Source organism: Manacus vitellinus, unplaced genomic scaffold, assembly GCF_001715985.3.
Source record: "Manacus vitellinus isolate BGI_N305 unplaced genomic scaffold, ASM171598v3 scaffold_43_pilon, whole genome shotgun sequence".
In the NCBI taxonomy this organism is placed as follows: Eukaryota; Metazoa; Chordata; class Aves; order Passeriformes; family Pipridae; genus Manacus; species Manacus vitellinus.
Genome location: NW_021940560.1, coordinates 2,000,893 through 2,021,364, shown reverse-complemented (window position 1 = coordinate 2,021,364; position 20,472 = coordinate 2,000,893). Strand labels below are relative to the sequence as shown.

At 46.6% G+C, this 20,472-nt stretch overlaps 1 protein-coding gene across 1 annotated transcript; it reads left to right on the top strand.

Annotated features, from left to right (window-relative positions):
* The first annotated feature begins 12,218 nt into the window (after nucleotides 1–12,218).
* LYPD6 (LY6/PLAUR domain containing 6) lies at nucleotides 12,219–19,381 on the top strand. The gene is made up of 4 exons (XM_008919896.3): nucleotides 12,219–12,321; nucleotides 13,847–13,945; nucleotides 16,872–17,002; nucleotides 17,586–19,381. Exons 1-4 carry the CDS (start codon nucleotides 12,219–12,221, stop codon nucleotides 17,808–17,810), a joined length of 558 nt encoding a protein of 185 aa, XP_008918144.2. The 3' UTR covers nucleotides 17,811–19,381.
* The last annotated feature ends 1,091 nt before the right edge of the window (nucleotides 19,382–20,472 follow it).

Genomic DNA, 20,472 nt, shown 5'->3' with positions numbered 1-20,472 from the left:
TGGAGCATGATTTTGAGGTATTCTCCAGCCATGCTGGAGATAACATCTCTGAGCTGGCAGACACTGGAATTACTGATGATGCTCCACAAACACTCTGTACCTTGGGAAAGTGGACTTTCTGATGCCAGGATGATGAGGCATTCAGATCTTGCAAGAGGCAGAGCAGATGAAGAGATAAGTGAAGGAGCAGAGGAGTCTCCAGGAGGTTTGATGGATCAGATGGAGCAGCAGGACCTCCCAGTTACTGAGACTGAATGTTTCATTTAATGTCCTATATAATATTTGCCATCTGGTGAACTCGTGGTATTAAAGCATCTCAACTGTTTGAAACGGTCGGTGGCAGAGATTCCAGGGTATGGAATGGTGGGCATGGAAGGAGTTAGGAAAGGTGTTGGGGCAAATGGAGGAGGCAGCAGGGTGTGGGGCTGCTTACAGGTGAGGGCAAAGGGGGGCTGAGGGAGTGGAAGGCCTGACCACCCCGTGTGGGAACCTGCCCCAGCGAGGCTTGGCACTGAAGAGGTCACACCTCCTCCACTGCAGATCATCCAGGATGGAGGGAAACATTTAATTTTTATTTTTTTTTTGGTTTAAAGTTTAATACCAAGAAGGTGTTAGGGTTTAATTCATGAGTTAGAAAATGCTTCTGTGTTTTCTTCATTCTGTTATAGGGTGAAGTGTAGAGAGACGTGGAGCTTCCAGGGCCTAAAGGGGCTCCAGGAGAGCTGGAGAGGGACTGGGGACAAGGGATGGAGGGACAGGACACAGGGAATGGCTTCCCACTGCCAGAGGGCAGGGTTAGATGGGATATTGGGAAGGAATTCTTGGCTGTGTGGGTGGTGAGGCCCTGGCCCAGGTTGGCCAGAGAAGCTGTGGCTGCCCCTGGATCCCTGGAAGTGTCCAAGGCCAGGTTGGAGCAAGCTGAGCTAGTGGAAGGTGTCTCTGCCCATGGCAGGGGATGACATTGGATGGGCTTTAAGGTCCCTTCCAACCCCAGTCATCCTGTGATTCCATCATTACAGTGGGGATTTTTCAGTGCTGAATGTATGAAACACAAAATGGGTTCAGTAATAGAAGAAATGTATCATACATTGAATACTGGAGGCAAACACTTCAAGATAACTTTATTCATGTCCTCATTATTTCTACCGAAATGAACATATGAATAAAAGTTTGTTATTTTGGAAAAGTATCAGTTAGCCAGGAACCACAGCTTCAGGGAGATTCACTTCTTCTATCCTTGGGCACTGTTGTTGTTTGCAGCTCACCATGAATAGACAGCAAACAAGTGATGAGCTCCAGGGAATTCTTTCTGGTGGGTTAAAGTAAGAAATGAAAGAAAAAGAAATAGAAAAAAAAACACAAAAGAGAACTAAAAAAAAAACCCCAAACAACAGGAAAATCAACAACAAAAATTCCTTTTCTGATATTCCTTATAAATGACTGGGTTTGTTCTGGAGAGAAATCCAGGAGGATGAGAGCCTGGGTTTGTGCTTGTACTGATTCCAGTGCAAATGTTTACCCCTGTTCAGTATCTTAATTTATTTTATTTATTAAATAAATACTTATTTGATTATCTATTCACTGCTCTTAAAAATTAGCACATAAATTTATGCATCAGCTTCATGACAATGAGCGATCATGGGAATGTTTTCCTTTCTAACTGTGGAATATAACAGCATAATTTTTATTACAATATTGTGTTATGCCCATGCCCTTGTTTATGTGATATTTATACAGTAAAATTGAGGAGGGGTTGATTAACCACAGGTGAAATGTAGGGGGGGGTGCAGAGTTTGTGTGAAAAATGAGTGGAAAATTAAATGCACAAGGGAACTGATGCTGGGGGGAATGAATATATTTCCATTTTATTCCTGCAGTTCTCTGTCTGTTGTTAATTCACTGTATAAGCATCTCCCTCCAAACTGAAGTTGGAACAGTGAAGTTGTTCATTTTGGCTTCAGAAAGATGAATTAAAATTAGAATTAATTCAGTTATTCGGTGCAGGGTGAGCACTTTGTCCATCTGGAAATTTTAATGGTATCAACAAGAGGGGGTGACTTTCTGCACAAGGGGAAAGAATTTTCTGTAGGAAGGCACCTTAAGTGCAGCTCAGCTTCCCAGGATATGGATGGATGGTTAAAAACCAGGGAGCAGAGCGAGGTCTCCACCTCAGGAATATCCACTGTGACCCATCAGCTGGAAGCTTGAAACCACCACAGGAGCAGTGACCAAAATTGAGGATGGTGTTTTACAGCTTCCCATCACGGTGGAGATGATAATTTTCTTTTAATTAGACCTTTTTTTTTTTTTGCCAACAAGTTGGAAAAACAAAGGAATTAAATGGCTTTTTCTAGGAGGACAAGTGGCAATTAACTGGCCATTGAATTCAAATAACACTGGAAAATCATATGGAGCAGAGGGAGCATTGTTTGTTTTGGGTTATGCTGAGGTTTGTTTTTCTGGAAAAACTAATGAAAATCTTAATGAATTACAGAGTTGTTTACTCTGTGAATTAACAGACAGCTGAAAGAACACTAATTGGTCAGTTCTCATTTGGGTTTATTTAATGATACGTAGCTCTTCTACTGTTTATACCAAATAAAATATGCATTAAAAGCAGAGGGACAGCAGCGGCATCAATCTGAGTAAAGCTTTTTGAGGAAAGTATTTAAATTTTGGTATCACAGGATAGAAAATACCAAATCAGGTGAATTTTGCCGTTTTAAAGCAACTAATTTTGGCAATTTCTGCAAAGAGACTTATGACAAAGTCTGTTACAGGAGCAAAGGGTGGCAGTAGAAATAATCAAATAGAGCAAGAGAAAGTCTGATTTGTTTTGATGTAGAAAACTGGTTTTGGGAGCCACCTCTGACTCTGCTCCATGTGGGCACAGACAAACACAAACTACTTTATTCTACCAAGAGAAAAATGAGATTGAGATACTTATCCAAAGGGTGGGTGTGCCAGGGTCAGGTCGTTGGTCATTAAAATTTAAGTAGGTGCCAAAAGGGAATAGCTGGGAATGGTCAGTCCATTCCCAATTCCCGATTATTTCCCTGGGGGTTAATGCCGACATCCCTGCGGTGTCTCCTCCAGCCTGGTTGGAGATGTGCCCTTTGGAAAGGAGCAAAAGTGTTGTCCTCTTCCATGTCCTCTCCCTGGGTTTTTGATGCCTCGTGCCAACGGGAATTCACGGGCGGGTCGGGAAATGAAAAATGGGATGAACTCTGGGTGAACTGCCAGGGGAACAGAGCCTTTCTGCAGCCTCATCTCTGCGTGGCCAGGGCTGGAAAAAAACCTCCTGGTGTTCATTAACTGCTACGTGCAAATGTTAAATTGTTTGGGGGGGAAAAAACACGGCATTACAACGGGAGCAGGCAAAACAAGGAAGCTCATTAATATCTTTCCCGTTCCAAGGAGCAATAATGGCCCAACCAATTTTATGTTGGTTTTGGTGACAAAACACTCTTCAATGGGGGGGAAAAAGCTCAAATTTTGAATCAGTTCACGGCAAGAAAACCTCATTTCCACAAGCTGATGTTGCCAGGGCTGATGTCTGAAGTCGTACAAAGCTGGCTTGGGGTGGACGCCGAGCGGTTTGTGACTCGGTGCCTAATCTAGCATGTCAAATGTGTGGGGTGATGTCCCAGAAGAACTGTCACAAATCCCTCTGGAGAGAGGGGGGGGGGAGGCATCAGGAGAGCCAGGACACAATGGTGCAGATTGATGTGTGGTTTTATTAAAGCACAGTTTGTCGCACGACGACTCGCTTGGCCTTTAACGTCCTCGCCGGCCTTTCAGCAAGAAGCTTCTTGTCAATACTTCTGGACAAAAATGTTGAACCTAGACTTGCAGGAAAGCGGTGGTGGTGGGGGGAAAAAGTAAGTATTTTCATTTGGAGGCGCCCTTTTCACCAATTAGATTTGGAGATGTCACTAAGCTGGGTTTTAATTTGGCCCGGGCATGCCTGGTTAATTGGGTAGAACTCGTTTTTGTAATCACAAGGGTTCGGTGCTTTGGGGCTGTGCTTTGGTCTCTCCCCAATTATTCTGTGTAACAGTCTCCTTTCACAGCCAGAGCCGGAATCCTGCCCCTTGGCAAACGAGGGGTTTGTTTGGAGACCTCTTTTTCCACAACATCCACAATTTTTATCCATCCATCCATATCCTGGGAAGCTGAGCTGCACTTAAGGTGCCTTTCTACAGAAAATTCTTTCCCCTTGTGCAGAAAGTCACCCTCTCTTGTTGATGCTGTTAAATTCCAGATGGACAAAGTGCTCATCCTGCACCAAATAACTGAATTAATTCTAATTTTAATTCACCTTGCGATTTTTTTTTACCACTCAAAATACTTCTTTCTGTAGGACAAACAAACTGCTCTGTGAGTTTACCCAGGATGACCTCAGACTCAGCAGTTGTTCCTTTGAACCTTTAAAAATACTGAGTTTGTGCTGAAGATCCTTCTGGTCTTGAGGTTGTCTCAATTTTCTGGAGGTAATAAAAATACATCCTTAAAAGCTCAGCAGGATCATCTCATTCCTCTCAAAATGCTGTTTATATGTATGTACCAAGTGGAACATAGACTAGAAAAGTATTTTCTTGACAAGTTTCATGTCTTGGTTGCAGATTAGATCATTTTCCAGCCCTCTGATCATAAACATGGGACATGTTCTCCTGTTTTGTTTGATTTCACTTCTCCTAGGCATCTCTTTGACTGTTTTATTTGGTAACACACTGAAATTCTTTCCCTTTTTCCTAGTTGTTTGAATGGTCTTGCTGTTTGGTTTAAATGAAAGTAGGAAAGATGGTCTGGGATGACCCCAATTGAGCTTCACCAAAATTTACCTTTAATGCTCAGGATCTTGGACCTCATTTTACTTTTCCCTAGGAGAGCATCACCACCTTGCCCTCTGCTCATGGCGGGGCCACCACCCCTGGACCATCAGTCACAGCCTCCCTGTCCTGAAATATCCTTCCCTGGGTGTCCCCTTCCTCCTTTGCTCCAAGATTTTCCCTGGGAGCAGAAAGGAGCTGTAGGAACTGTGGGATCCACAGGGATAACATCTCTGTCTCAGGAAGAGGAGCCCCTCTGGTTGCCCCTGTGAACTTAAATGTTTATTTAGGAAATTATTTAACCCCCCTTCTCCAATGGAACTCAATGATTGGGGCTTTTGGCTTCTTATTAGCAGGAAAATCCCGGGATTTCTGCGCTCACGCATGGTTTCCTTCCCCTCTGGCTCTGTGGAGCCGGGATGTCTGAGGGCTCCCCGTGCACTGAGGTCACTCCATGTGCTGTGGGACACAGGAGGGGTGATTCCTGCCTTCCAAAATTCCCAAACTGAGCCAAATCCCAATCTTCTGCATCCCACTGAGTCCAGGGATTGCTACCCCTGCTGCCTCTATCACATACCATGCAAAATCCTGGGGGATAGGTCTTGACATGATTTCTTGGATCATCCATTTCTTCTGATTCTGAAGTGTTTATAGTCAGGGGTTTGAATATCCTGTGTAATTTAAAAATAAAAATAGTGGTGTACCTGCACCACTGTGTGTTCTTCATGGAGTAAAATGGGAATGAATTATGCCTAACTTTTAATATCTCCTCAGCTGGACAATTAATTTGCAGAAATTCTATTTTCTCATATGAACGTCATGCCCTGGCTGATTTTAAGTTAATTTTTTCCCCTTAATTTATGCCAAATATGACTTATCTGAACTACTCAGGTGAAATATCTCTGTTCCATCCCCTCTCTGTGTTTATCTGAAGCTGAACTATCCAAAGGACACGTGAACAGGGGTTTGTATGAGACCCAAGAAAAGTTTTACTACTGAAAATAGAAGTATTTCAGGTTGGAAACAGAAGCAACGTGCTGCTGGTAAAATAATCTTGGAATCACATCCTGGTAAAGATTAAATTGCACCCGAGGGAAGGCGGTGTGAGAGGGAACATATTGTCCCCCCCTTCACTTGCCCAGGACATGGGCTTTTAGCTCAATGAACTCCAGGCTTGGTAATTAGCAGCAAGGCGATTAGATTTCTGGGAGTAATTTGTGCACTAATTGTGTTTGATTGTTTAATTACTCTTGCTTACTGTAATTGAGGAGAGGCAGCGAAGCCCTTCTCCAAGAGGTTCTTTAGATCCAAGCTGGATGTGCTTCACTATGTCTCAAGTTATGAGGAGACATGTTTAACCATTCCTGGGGAAAAACTGCAAGGAAAAGCCTCTAAATGGCACGTGGGGAGAAGCTGGATTTTGAAACAATAATAAGAATTCCAGTTTTTGTTCAGAACCTTTCTTATATGTGTGGTGGGAACTAAAAGAAGAGAAACTAACAGAACAGACAAAAATAAAAAAAAAAGTAGGAAAAAGGTTAAGTGGGATAGAGGAAAACAGGGAAAAGTACAATTAGAGCTGGAGAAGCTGCAAATAGTCTCTGGGATTGTTGTCTGGGATCCACAGTCGGCAGATGGGAAAGGTTCCGTTGCCATTCCGATTTGTCTCTGGACAGTGATGAGGTGACACAGGCAGAGAGCTGGGCTTGGACTCTGAAGCTGTGGACAGATGCAAATAAATCCAAATATTGTAGATTCAGTCATGGAAACCCCAACCTGCTGCTTGGTGTGACCTGGGAGAAAAATCAGCTGAGTGAATTCTTACGTTATTTGGGAATGTCCCGCTGGGGCTGTGCACGAGGAGGAATTCCTGTTGGGGAGACCCTGCACCCGGGAGCAGATCTTCCAGCCTTGTCATGCTGCTTGGAGCTCCCATAACTTCATTTCTTCCTGGTGAACAGCCATCCTAACCCAGGGCAGGGATGGCCCAGCTGACCCCGCACAGCGGAGTTCGCGAGAGCAAATTACTCGCGCCGAGGTCTCTGCAGTTTCTCACAGATGTTGCTGCTTGGACATGCTGTGCCTGCTGCTTTAGGGCTGGTGAGTCCTGCTGGGAGGGAACTTTTACTTGCTCCTGCTGGTTTGTTTAGCTGAGGGAAGCGTTGCTTTGGGGCGTTCTGAGGTGGAGGCTCTTCCATAAGCGAAAATGTCAAGGTGAAATAAGGTAGGAACCTCGTAGGTACTTGGAGGGTGGCCTAGACAGCAAGAAGGAGATGCAGAAGGAAGGTTGAGGTGAGATTTCAGCAGAATCATCAACCTCCTACGGCATTAGATGCCAGGGAGAGCAGGGAAATGCTCCATCTCCCATGGGAGGGAGGTGCAGGGACACTGCCCACTGCAGCCTGTGCTGTAGGTTCATGAAGAGAACCACAGAAATGCCCATGAACTGGGAATTCTTTCATGCCTGGCTTTGTCCAAGTGTCTGTATTGGAAGATTTTTTTCCCCCTGAAATGGTGTATTTCCTGCAAACTTGCAGCTGGCAGTGGCTTCAGTCATGGTCAGTTAGGAGGTATCTGCTGAGCTTGTGAGAGGGACAGGAGGGACAAACACATCCTTAAAAATAACTGTCTCCTCCATCAACACTTCTCCCCCAGACTGGAAGTCTGACATCCATCCGGCAGCGCCTCTGCTCCGGGGCTCCCTGTCCTTCCTCGCAGGACGGGGACCTTCCATTGTCCCAGCGCTGGTGACAACGAGGGCGAGATGTCACCTCCCTAATGAGACCTGACAAATGGGCAACTGGGCTCTGCTCGGGGCCTCCAGTGGTTCATCTCCATAGCGCCGTGTCGGGGCAAAGGGCAGGAAGGAGTAATCCCGGGATGGGGATGCCTTTCCGACTGAAAGGTGCTGGGGAAGCTGGAGAGATGGAGTTTGAACCAGGATTTCTGTGTCAGCGCCCAGGACCTTTCCCAAACAGACTGTATGATCTAAATGCCATGTGATGTGGCCCCAAACTGCAGCCCGGTGGTGGATTCAGAGCAGGTTCCATTAGGCTGGGAAAGGAGCCTGGAAAGGAACCGGGTTAATCCAGAAGGAAAAAATCTGTACCCGTGCCCCGGAGAGGTTCTGCCAGCAGAGGTGTAGCCCTGGGGTAGCTGATCCAGCACCAATAACTCCATGAAAAACTAGTTTTTTCTGTGAAGTTTGGCACTTTCGGTGAAAGTCATGAATGAGAAGGAGCAGAAGAAAAAGTCTTTGTGCTTTTGGTGAGGTTTCTTAGGGCTTTGGGCACCCCCAAAACTCTCCCTGAGCACTCCCAAAGCTCTCCCAGGTACCCCAAAACACACCCAGATACCCACAAAACCTCCCTGGGGACCCCCCAAACCCTCCCAGGTGCCCCAAAACCTCCCTGGTCACCCCTAAAACACACCCAGATACCCCCAAAACCCTCCTAGAGGCTTCCTGAGGAGAATCCAACATTGCAGGAAAAATATCATTTAGGATCATTTTGGGAACTAAATCTATTTTTTTTGGGGTCAAATGTCCGCAGGTTTTAAGATAGTGCATCCATATATATCTCTCTATATACATTTATCTATATATATTATATTATATAGTCCGTTAAAAGCAATTAGATTTTTATTTTTATGCATGGGTGTAAAAAAAACCAGGGAGGATGAGTGTGCTGAACAGTAATTATTGAATATTTTTTTTATATTTTATAGTTACTTTTATTGAAAACATTCCTGCTGTTCCACTCTCTGTGAAATGTCGTTATCACCTTAAGCATCAATGAATTTTCTTGGGTGGATGTCACATATTTATACCTGTGTTTTGCCCCTCATGAAAGAGAGAACTGTGTGAACCCAAGTGTTTATGCTCAAAATATTTATGAAATATTGAGTATTTGGGTTTCTGACAGTAGTTAATGCAGAAATACCTATTTATTTTTATACTACCTGTGTGTGTGGAATGAGCAGGGGGGATGTGCCCTCTGTGGCAGGTGTTTTGTCACTAAAGACTTTCTACTTCACCAAGTGCCATAATTCAAAATATTGGCTCTGCTGGCCTTGCCCTGGATCATTTTGTAATCCACAGAGTTTTTAACTTGAATTCTCTGCCTGCAATTAAATGTTCCAGACATACAAAATAGAGATGGGAAGTGAATTCTCCGTACTCATTCACGGTTCTTTCTCATTAGAAGCGGTGTCGGCAATTAAGCTCTTTGCAATTACGAGAGGCATGATGTGAGCATTTTTAGAGAGCAGCTGGAGGATTTCTGCCACCCTTTCAGGCAGGACTAACAGCCACTCGTCCTCTGAATCTGATGAGCAGGCAAGTGCTCTCAGGGTTTGGAGACGGGCTGAATCAGCAATCGCTGCCACAAAAGGGAGCGTGTGCGAGAGAGGGAGAACCGGTGTCCTCCACTGGAAGGCTTTGATCAGCACTGCAAAGACAAAAGCTTTTTGTGGTTGGGATGAGCAAACTCAACAAATTCTTGTCTTGTTGCACTTGGGAGGAATTCAGGCCGTTGTTTTAACCTTGTTATGTTCGAACTTAAAATATTGGTTAAAATATTACGGTTGGACGCGATGATGTTGGAGGTCTTTTCCAACCTTAATGATTCTGTGGCTCTGTTTGTCCTTTATGTTGAAACCATATGTTAATCACTGGTTGCTGATTAGCACTGAGCTGAGCTCCTCTCTTTGGGATGTGAATCCCAATTTTTGGGGGCTATAGCTCAGGGTTGCGGCTGCGACCACACGAACCCACGGTTTCACTGCAAACTGCTGATGTCTGGAAAGGAATAGTGGGGCTTGTAAAATCTGCCTTGAGTTGTTTGGGATAAAAAAATAATCCCAAAATCCCTCTCCCCTCCAAACCTTTGTTATCTTAAGGGTATGAATACTGAGCAAATTCCTTGTGTTGGGTTGAGTGGCTCTGGTTGAGCTACGAGCAGAGAGGCTGATTTGTGTGTGATGATGGAGGAACTGGGCTCAGGACCCAAAAACATCTTGTTTCCACACTGAGCATCAATGTGACTTGTGTTATGCACAGATCCATGTTCTGGAAGGGAAATCTCCTGGAGTGTAACATGTTTACCCGGCGCTGCTGCTTGTACAGCTGATGGCTCCTGTTGTCCTTAGCTCAAGAGCATCAGGGTGATGTCAGCATTTGGCCAGCTCAGCTCCAGGTCCATTTGGATCCATGAGGAACTCAAAAATTCAGGACTATTCAGTCCCAAATCCATGCACATACCTCTCTCACCCAGGTGGGCTCCAAACAGATTTGCTGTGAGCTTTCCCTCCAGACCCCACGTGGAGCTGCTGGACCCATTCCTTTCATCTTCCACAGGGCTGGGAGAGGTTTGTTTTACTTCCTGTCTGCTTCCAATCAGACTTTCATTTTCCCCTGCCTGATAGGCATCTGTGGAGTAAACCCAGGGAAAACTGGCATTTCCTTCTCAGAAGGTTAAAACAACAACATTTAATGCACCACGTTGTGTGTTATCTGTTCTCCTCACTATTTTTATGGATTTCACTGTGTTTTAATAAAAGAGCTGTTTGCACACCAGAGCAAGGACAATGACAACCACCCCCCCTCGATGGCCTTTGTGCTGCTGGGCCTGTGTGGTCTCTGCTGTGAGACAAACATTTGGAGGCAGAGGTGGAAGGTCCCCACCCCCGGCACATCTTTCCTGAAAAACAACCAACACAAAATATTTGTTAAAGAACAGTTAGCACACATTCAAAGGTGCCTGGGAAATATCTGGGTATTGCAGATCTCTTGGTCAATCTGGGTGGGAGAAGAAAAATCCCAACCCTGTGTGTCGTGGATGGATTCCAAGGGAAACCAGTGGCTCCTGCCTGGCTCGGCAGCTACGTCCTCCTGGGATTTTCCTGTCCCGTTTGGTTTTTGAGGCACTGTCATAATTTGTAGGGACTTGTAATAATATGAGCCACATATTTAATGATGTATTAGCATTGTCTGCTCCTGGATGGCTCCCCACAACTTGGATGCAGGGATTGGGATGCTCCTGAAAGCTGTTTTGGGGGTGGTTTCACATCAGTTCCCATCAGTCAGGAACATGGGAAAAAATATGTTGCGTTGTGGGTCAACGGTGTCACAGAGGGAATAGGACCCTTTGGAGCACGGATGAGGAGAAAGCACTTTGTGTTATGAACAGCAACCAGGTGAAGGCAGAGCCCACCTGCAGCAGCTGGAGCTCCTCAGCTTCCCTGAGATATGTGGGAAGTGATGTGGAGCTCCTGGTTTGTACACTGGTGGAGGGTGTGAGCCTGGGCTGGGGCTGGAGTTGTGGGGTGGAGTTGGGTTGGAGAGTGGCTGGGGGAGACCCACCACTGCTCTCCCAGATATCCCAATGGATCTCCACCTACTGTTTCCTTTCTTCCTGGTCTAATCCTGCAGTTTTCCATTACTCTCTAACAGCTGTTAAATCCTGTCACAACACAGTCTCTCATGACTTTATCAACATCCTACTGAGGCTTTTGCCAACCAGTCTCTGACTGTTTAAGTTCTAAACAGTGACAAAGTCGACCACCTTTGTCCTTGGCTCCTGTTTGCAGCTCTCCAGCCAGGAGAGGGTTTTTCCACGTCCTTTTCCCAGGCAGTGCCAGGGATGTCTATGCCAAATTATTTTTTACAAATTTACAACTTGTTCATGTAACTTAATTAATTTTATTTCTTTATTTTAATTTAATTCCTTTAATTAATTTAAATGAATTTATTATGATTTATGAACACCACTGCCTGACCCATGGGAGGGCGGTGGAAGGCTCAGGGGAGCATCCAAAGGAGGGCAATGAGGGTGGGGAAGGACCTTGATTTGAAGCCATGTGAGGACTCTGAGGGCATTTGGTGTGTTCAGCTGGAGACCTCAGTGCAGTTCCAGCTGCCTGGGCAGGGGCAGAGGAGGGGCAGGGACTGAGATCTGCTCTCTGTGAGCAGGGACAACAGCCAGGGAATGGCTGGAGCTGTGTCAGGGCAGGGTCAGGTTGGATCTCAGGACAAGGTTCTTCCCCCAGAGGGTGGTTGGCACTGCCCAGGCTCCCCAGGGCAGTGGGCACAGCCCCAAGGCTGCCAGAGCTCCAGGAGGGTTTGGATGATCCCCTGGGGCACAGGGTGGGACTCTTGGGTCTGTCCTGTGCAGGGCTGAGGGTTGGACTGGATGATCCTTGAGGGTCCCTTCCAGCTCAGCACATTCTGGGATTCCGTGACCGTGTGGCCGTGCCTTTGCCGAGGTCACGTTGCCGGGGCTGAGGTGGTGGCCCTGCTCCTGGTGGCTCTGCTGTGCTCACCCCTGCTCTCTGCTCTTGCCCAGGGCAGGTGTTTCGGCCGCCGCATGAGCACGTCCTCGCCGGGCCATGGCCCCGCCGCCCGCGCCGGCCTGGCTGCTGCTGCTCGGCCTGCTCAGCGCCCACGGCCGCGACTTCACCCGCAAGGACATCGTCTACCTCCACCCCTCCAGTAAGTCACCTCGGAGGGAAAACGAGGACAGGGACAAGGCCAAAGACATGTCAGGGCAGAGCTGAGAGCGGAGCAAAGGTTAAAGGCATGTCCCCACACTCATGGAGCCAAGTTGGTGTGGAAGAAGAACCAAGTTCTCTGGACCCACCTCAAGGTTTTTCCTTCTGAATTAACCCAGCAACCTGGGCTAGTGGAAGGTGTCCCTGCCCATGGCAGGGGCTGGAACAAAATGATCCCTTATTTCCCTTCCAACCCAAACCATTCTATGATTCTACGTAAAACCAGACCAGGGTTTATAGGACAGGTGGGGGTCACAGGCAGCTGCTGGGCATGGCAGGAGCCTTTAGTTCACTATTTTCTGTCCCTCAGTAATCTCCCTGGCCAGGAGACCATGGCCACATGGACTCTGAGCACATGGATAGCTGAGAGCAAGGGCCAAACACCACCATTAGCAGCTGTGGCACCAGCAGCTCCTGGCTTGATCTCAGCGACTCCTGGAGCAATGCTGTAGCAGAGCTGGACATCTTTAGCTCTTCCCTGGACTCTCACTAGTCTATTCACTTTATCAGACACAAACTCAGTGAATTCCATGAGAAGAGGGTGCTTCTGGAGCTGTTCCTGCCATCTCTTCCCAGAGAAAACTCACCACTTCCTGCATTTGGCTGGAAAATTTATATTCTGCACAAGCAGGATGAAACTCTAGTTTTACACCATAACCACAACCAGCAGTCCAGAGTGACAGGGATAAATTTAGTCTGTGCTGATGTGTTTTCCCACCCCAAGCTGTTCCTTGAGGGCAGCACCAGCCCCACCAGAGATGCTCCCAGGTGACTCTGGCCCAGAGCTGAGGGAGAAGGGAAAGAGAGGAAGAGGAGGGAGGGTTAAGATGTGATCCATGGGGCTGTGAAGGTTCAGTTTACTTCACCCCATGAAGATAAACATGACCTGTTCACCGTTTGGCTTCTGAGAAGGTGGCAGCACCTTGGAGAAGCGTTGGAGGTGCTCCAGAAGTGCTGCCAGGAGAGCACTTAAGGAATTATGCTCTTTGTTTGGCAAGAGAAATTAGAACAGAGGCTGCTGGTGAAAGCTGGAGGTTCAGCACAGTGATTTTTCTTCCTTTTGGGAACATCAGCCTTCAACAGGAGCAGCTCTTTTCCTCGGTGGGAAATTTTCCAGAGTATTTTAATCCATCTGATATTTTGTTATCAGCACCCATAAAGCAGCAGTGTTGGATGTGAGCTCTGATTCCAGGGGAATAAGTGTTCCTTGCTCACATTAACTCCCTTTGAAGTCAGTCTGCTGGGTAAAAACACATCTGAAACGAGTCCATATGTACCTAAAAGTGCCTCTGCCCTGCTATAGGTGACGGGGTTTTCCAAATCAGGCCCGACCCGCCGAAGCTCACAGGTGTGTATTTGTAGAAAACCAGATCTGAAGAGAACAAACGTTGCTGTGTGCCCGTGAAAAGCACCATGGAAGCAGATTACCAGGCTCACTTTAACTCCATGTTATCCATTCCTTCCAGCCACGCCGTATCCTTGGGGATTTAAGTGTTTCACCTGCGAAAGGGCCGCGGATAATTACGAGTGCAACCGCTGGGCTCCGGATGTCTACTGTCCCAGAGGTAACGTTAATTAGTGTTTAATTAAACCCACCTTCCCACTGCTGCTCCCTGTTCCTGCCACAGGCCACGCTGAGCCCCCGGTATTCCCAGATCTGGTGGTTCTGCTCCTTTTGCCTGTGAAGTCTCCCCACTAAAGGAAGATGTGTAAGCGATAGGAGTAATCCTTTAAGCTTTTCTGTCTCTGTGCTGGATGAAGTTTTGGACTTTCATCTCTTCCCTGCACTCCTCTGGTTCAGCTGGGGATTAAATCAGGGGGATGTTTATTTTGTAGAGTCGTGGAATTGTTGAATGGTTTGGGTTCAAAGGGACTTAAAGCCCATCTTGTTCCAATCAGGGACACTTTCCACTGGACCAGGTTGCTCCAAGCCCTGTCCAGCCTGGTCTTGGACACTTCCAGGGATCCAGGGGCAGCCATAGCTTCTCTGGGCAACCTGGGCCAGGGCCTGCCTACCCTCACAGGGGTGTATTTTTAAAGGTGATGTTTCATTTACTGGGAAATACAGGCCTGGTTCTGCCTTTGTTCACTTCCCTCCCCTTGGGCACGAGCCCACGCTCAGGGCAGCTGAGGCTGGAATTTTGGTATTTTCAGTGGTTTGATCTCATAACTCCCCTTGGAGTCTGAATTTTGGAACAACTCAGGAAAACCTTTGGAATATAGGCACTCAAATATCATATCCAGGCACTGGTGAGATCCCCAGACCTCCCCTTCCCTTCCTACTCTTTTGAGACACTCCCAAGACATTAAGATTATCCAACCTATGATGCCCCTTTAGTTGGGTTGGGTCTGTTTTGGGACAAGTGCCCTCAGAAAATATTTACTTTGGAAGGAGGGAGGCCCTGACCTGCCCTGTGTGGGGACACAGATATGTTTGCAGCACGTTATCTGTCCCAGAATTGGTTTCCTTTCAGCTGAAATCAGCACAGCAACAACAACAATAAAAGAGCTCAGGCTGCCTGGCATGGGATGAGACAAATATTCCCAGACACTCCCTGTTTTGACAGGAGAAGGGGGTATTTAGGTGGCTGTGTGCAAGGAGAAAAGGGTGACTTGCAGGGTCTGCCTTTAGAAACAAGCAGCAGGAATGACCTTAGCAAACCCAGTTCTGATCTGGAAAGTGAAATCAGTGACAAATGGTGGTTTAAGGGAGAGGAAAACTGTGCTTTGGTGTGTCCAGAGCATCCCCATTACTTAGAAGCATCAACTTTCACGCTGCAGTGTTTGATTTTAATTGCTCTAAATTTCTCATGTTATTTTTGGTAAAAGTTTTGGATCCACGGTCTTCACAAGCTCAGCCTGGAGTTCCTCCTCCATCCCTCTGGGCAGGAGGGCTTGATGTTCCCCTCCTTTACTTTCTTCTGGGCTCTCCCAGTGTTCTCTGGCTCAATCCTTACACTTGGAGTGCCTGGAGAAGAGAGTAAAAGTTAATTTTCATTGGAATGAGTGGATTTTATGGCTTACTGTGGATTTGTGTGTAGCCTTGCAGGAAGGTGACAGCCTCTCCTGTGCCTGGTGTTCTGTGCCAGGAAAATCTGTATCTCCAAGATGAGTGCACAATATTTTCTAGAGGAAAGGAAGGAAGAAAGAATGAAACAGCCTTAAAAGAGTTGTTGAGAGAGGGTGTTGGAAGTTTTATTTGTTCCATCTGGGACTGGTCAGGGGGAAACTCCGCTGCCAGAGCAGGGATGAGAAAGCTCAGAATTGCTGGGAATGGCACTTCCAGGCAAAGTCCTGGGAGGAGCTCACAGCTGGGGCACAGAGGGTGCTCTCCTTGGGGTAAAACCGTGAGTTTTAGGGCAGGAGAGGCTGGAAAACACATCAAAAGCCCTGGGAATGAAGGCAAACAGCACACGGAGAGACTCCATCCCCCGGTGATAAGTTAAGTCTGTTCTGTGATATCACACTTGAGTCAAGAGCAGGTCAGAGATATGACAGATATCTGGGGGGTTTTATTGCCTAAAGAATGACATGTTCAGTCCACAAGCTCGCTGGGATGTTGCTGAATGCCTAAAACACGAGAGGAATGCAGGGTTTGCCCACTGGGAACCAGGGCTGGGCAGGAATGGGGGCTTTAAATGCACCACGCTCCTCCTTTTTACCCCTGTGGAAACAACAGTTTTATTCACAGTTAGATGGATTAATTAAAGAAATGTATAATTTAGAGGATAAATATATAATGATGTGTTTTTTTGTGTTGAAAATCCAGTGTTTTCAGCTTGGAGTGCTTAGAAGAAGGGGAGCAGCACCTTCAGCTTCTCTTTAATGACTAAAGCAAGAAATAAATCTGAATTCCTAATGCTTGGGAATGACCACAGCATTTGTCAGTCACTCTGCTGGGAATTTTGGGTGTGGTTTACAGATGTCACTGGAGAAATGGCTTAAAAAAGGAGGAGGAAGAGGATGGTCCCTGTTGGGGACAAGCAGAAGGTGCAGTGGGAATACCAGGAATACCAGCCCATGCCATGGTGCTTTTTCCAAAACCTGGAAAAACTGAGAAATACTTAAATCCTCCTGAGTGTTCTATAGGTATTCTGGCATTATTTTATGTATGATAAAAGTGAAGGACAGAGAAGGTGAAGGATCTTCTCCAGGTTGTGCAGGAGCACAAGGACAACTTGCCCAGATTTTTAGGATATAGGGAAAAGTGTCTCCACTGTGGCAAACCCTAATTCCACAGAACTAATGATGCTGCATGAAACCAGGAAAAAAAATATATAAAAAATATATTATCTAAAAGTATCTATTTTATGTTGTACATTGTATATATTTATATATTAAATCTTTCCACCTAAATGAAAATAAGCTTCAGACCTAAACAGGTATTGGGAATATTTTTTTTTAAAGGCTTCTTTCCTATTTCTTCCTATTTGCAGCCTATCAGAAAACTGGAATTTGACAGATAAACACATTTTTTCTGTTTTTTTGCAGGTACAAGGTACTGCTTTAGCCAACATATGATGAAAGCCACTGGGGAGAGTGTGTCTGTCACCAAACGCTGTGTGCCACTGGAGGACTGTCTGTCCACAGGATGCACGTATATAAAGCATGAAGAGTACAAGGTATGGCAGAAAAAACTGCTTTTTTATTCCATCTAATAACTGGGAATTGGGGTCTGACAGAAGCCTGACTGGTTCCATGGCCAAGGGCATCCTGACCTGGATCAGGAATAGTGTGGCAGCAGGACCAGGGAAGGGATCCTGCCCCTGAACTGGGCACCAGTGAGGGGCACTCGAGTGCTGTGTCCAGTTCTGGCCCCTCAGTTTAGGAAGGATATTGAGGGGCTGGAGCAGCAGGAGGGGCTGAGGGAGCTGGGGGGACTCAGCCTGGAGAAAAGGAGGCTCAGGGGGGACCTTCTGGCTCTACAACCTCTGCAAAGAGGTCTTTTCCAACCCAGTTGATTCTGTGATTCTGTAAATCAGCGTTGTCAGAAACGAAGTTTCTCTTGGGAAAGATAAAAAAGGAGGGGCGAAAAAAAGGAGAAAAAATTGATCTGCGAGTAGATGGATTGAAAAAAGAAGGGAGGGAGAGAGAAAAAAATGGGGGAAATCATCAGACTGGCCACTGTGCTCCTTTAAAAATATCATATTATATTCCTTGTGTTTTTATTCACCAAAATACCAAGTTGTGACCTGTTCCTCCCAGGTGTGCACGTCCTGCTGCGAGGGCAGCATCTGCAACCTGCCCCTGCCCAAGAACTCCACAGACGCCGTGTTCACCACCCTGTCCCCCCTCAACAAGGCCCAGAGACTGTCCCCTCCTGTCCTGCTGACCACAGTGTGCCTCTGGCTGGGGCTGCTGGCCCAGCACTGGGTGACAATGGCACAGCTCTGGGTGACAATGCCACACGTGGCCCGGCCGGGCAGCTGAGCCGGGCGGGAACATCTCATGGACATCCAACCTCTCCCTGCAGAGCTGGAGCTTTGGAGTTGGCTCTGAAAGGCTGGTTTTCCTCCTGGTTTCTTGGTCATCATGAACTCCTAAGCCTGGGATCGGGATGGGTTCAAAACCTTCACGTTCCTACTGTTTTTTTTGAAGAAACTCATGGAAAATATTCCCAGAATCCAGTGTGCTCTTCACAGCATCACTTAGGTTGAGAAAGACCTCTAAGACACCAAGTCCAGCCTAACATTTGTTGATGTCTGTGTTATCTCTGTGAAGAAATGTTCTTTCCAAGTACTACACCCCTGCTCACGTCACCACTTACTCACTGGACACGGCCCTTTGTCACCTCCCCCTGCACTAATTCCGGTGTCTCCTTAACCTGCTTGAGAACCCACAGTAAATAACACACAGTCAGTGTCCCCCACACTTCCTGATCCTCTTGGAGAGGGCAGGAATTCGCAGCAAGGAAGCAGCAACCTGGAAGGGATGAGCTCAAGGGACCAGCAGGAGCTTGGAGCAACCAGTGGTGCCCAGAGGTGCTTCTCCCGAGGGGTCCAACGGCACAAAGACCCACCCCCAGGGCCCCCCACACAGAAAATCCCTGGAGTTTATAAACTGAACCAGCAAAACTCAAAACAATCCTTGTTCTGGTGTGATTAGAGGTGTGTGATCCCCAACCCTCAGGTGTGAGGAGGATGGAGAACTGGTGGATCCCCACACTGAGGGGCTGGTGGTCACCAACCACCATCTCCACGCTGTTTTAGGACAATATTTTCCTGTTTTGGCACCCAGCCCTAGAGTATGAGAGAGAAAACTGATCCTGAATAGCTCTGTTATTTTATTTAATGAAGTCTGGGCTACCCCAGCTGTGTTTTGGTGCCCTGTGTTGCTTGTTTTGCTTGGAAATCTCGGATGCAATATTTATTTTTCTATGTTGAGTAAGGTCTGAAGTGTTTAAAAGATTCTTAATGCTGATATTGCCAGGAAAAAAAATGGGTGTTTTGCAAGTCAGTGAGCCTGTAATATATAAATTATCAGAAATATATATATAAATATATAAAGAATCAACTTTGTTTGCAAAGTCAGTAATAAAAGCAGGGTGTCATGGACTTGCTTAAAGTTAAATCAAACTGTTTTATAATTAATTTTTTTACACCATTACAGTCATAAATTGTCTTTTTATGAGCTAATCTTTTGCTGCTCAGGCTCCAAGGTAACTTGAGCTCAAGTTCCAGCATGTTTTTGCCCTGAAGTGCTTTTTCTGGGGGAGTTACAGTGAAATGCAGATGAAGGAAGGCAAAGTTGGAATCCAAAGGCTGTGTCAAGGGATCCTGGAGAGTCCCAAAAAGTAGAATCTATGTGTGGGATACCTTGAATAAATGAGGAATCTGAAGATCTGGGCATGCAAGGGGTTGTCCTGGGTTTTGTGGCCTTGGGACTTGTGCTCCTGGGAGGTTTCTTGGAAGCAGAGGAGGAGGATCAGGAGCAGCACTTGCTTCCCACTGACCTTCGGGTGATTTCTCTGGGTAAGGAAAGGCTGGAAACCTCAGTGTGTTGTTATTTAAAAATGTATATATATATATATGTGTGTGTGTGTGTGTATATATATATATATACATAAAAACTTACATATACACCACTAGAAATCTTACCTTCCAACACTGTTTATTTTCAATTTTTTTAATATAAAACCCTTTTTGAGGGGGGTGCTGGTTGACCTCACACACAGCCAGACATTTTGGTGTCCTTTCAGTCCTTCTGTGACTTGCTCACAGATCTCCAATATTAAGAGGGTTGTTGCAATCTGTTGTTCTATGCAAGTTTAACCTGCCTCTGGAGATTCCCAAAAAAAATCAACCCTGCAGCCTCCTTGAAGTCTGTCCCCTCCTCTGTATTTAGGGAATCTAAGGAATTGAGGTACTGAGGGACTGGGGGAGAACGAGGCAAAGGGGGTTGTGACTTCTGACATTAATTTATATATCTATTATTATTTTAGCCTGCAAAATGGAAGAGTTTAAGATTCAGCTGAGGTGGGCTCAAGGCTTGGGCTGTATCCCAAGTCCTCACTGTCCTCAGGGCTCAGACAGGGGTTATGGTAGCTCAGCTGGGCATTTTAAGGGGATTGCATTTTAATTTTCAGGGCCTTGTAGTTTTAAATATGTGTATTTAGGGGATGGCACCTCCTGAGCTGAGCTACTGCCTTGGGCAGGGGCTCACACTTGGGTTTCTGCCTTTTCTGTGTGTTGTCCCTCAATTTATCCCAGAGTGGTTTGGGTTGGAAGGGACCTTAAAGACCATCTCATCCCACCCCCTGCCATGGGCAGAGACACCTTCCACCAGCCCAGCTTGCTCCAACCTGGCCTTGGACACTCCCAGGGATCCAGGGGCAGCCACAGCTTCTCTGGGAATTCCATTCCAGCCCCTCCTCACCCTCCCAACCAGGAATTCCTTCCCAATATCCCATCTAACCCTCTGGCACTGGGAAGCCATTCCCTGTGTCCTGTCCCTCCAGCCCTTGTCCCCAGTCCCTCTCCAGCTCTCCTGGAGCCCCTTCAGGCCCTGCAAGGGGCTCTCAGCTCTCCCTGGAGCCTTCTCTTCTCCAGGTGAACCCCCCCAGCTCTCCCAGCCTGCCTTCACACAAGACACA

Bases quoted from the DNA above. Each gene is read 5' to 3' on its own strand.
- LYPD6 (XM_008919896.3), top strand. From the start codon at position 12,219: ATGGCCCCGCCGCCCGCGCCGGCCTGGCTGCTGCTGCTCGGCCTGCTC. The intron at 12,322-13,846 runs GTAAGTCACCTC...CATTCCTTCCAG, and splicing joins CGTCTACCTCCACCCCTCCA to CCACGCCGTATCCTTGGGGA. The intron at 13,946-16,871 runs GTAACGTTAATT...GTTTTTTTGCAG, and splicing joins GGATGTCTACTGTCCCAGAG to GTACAAGGTACTGCTTTAGC.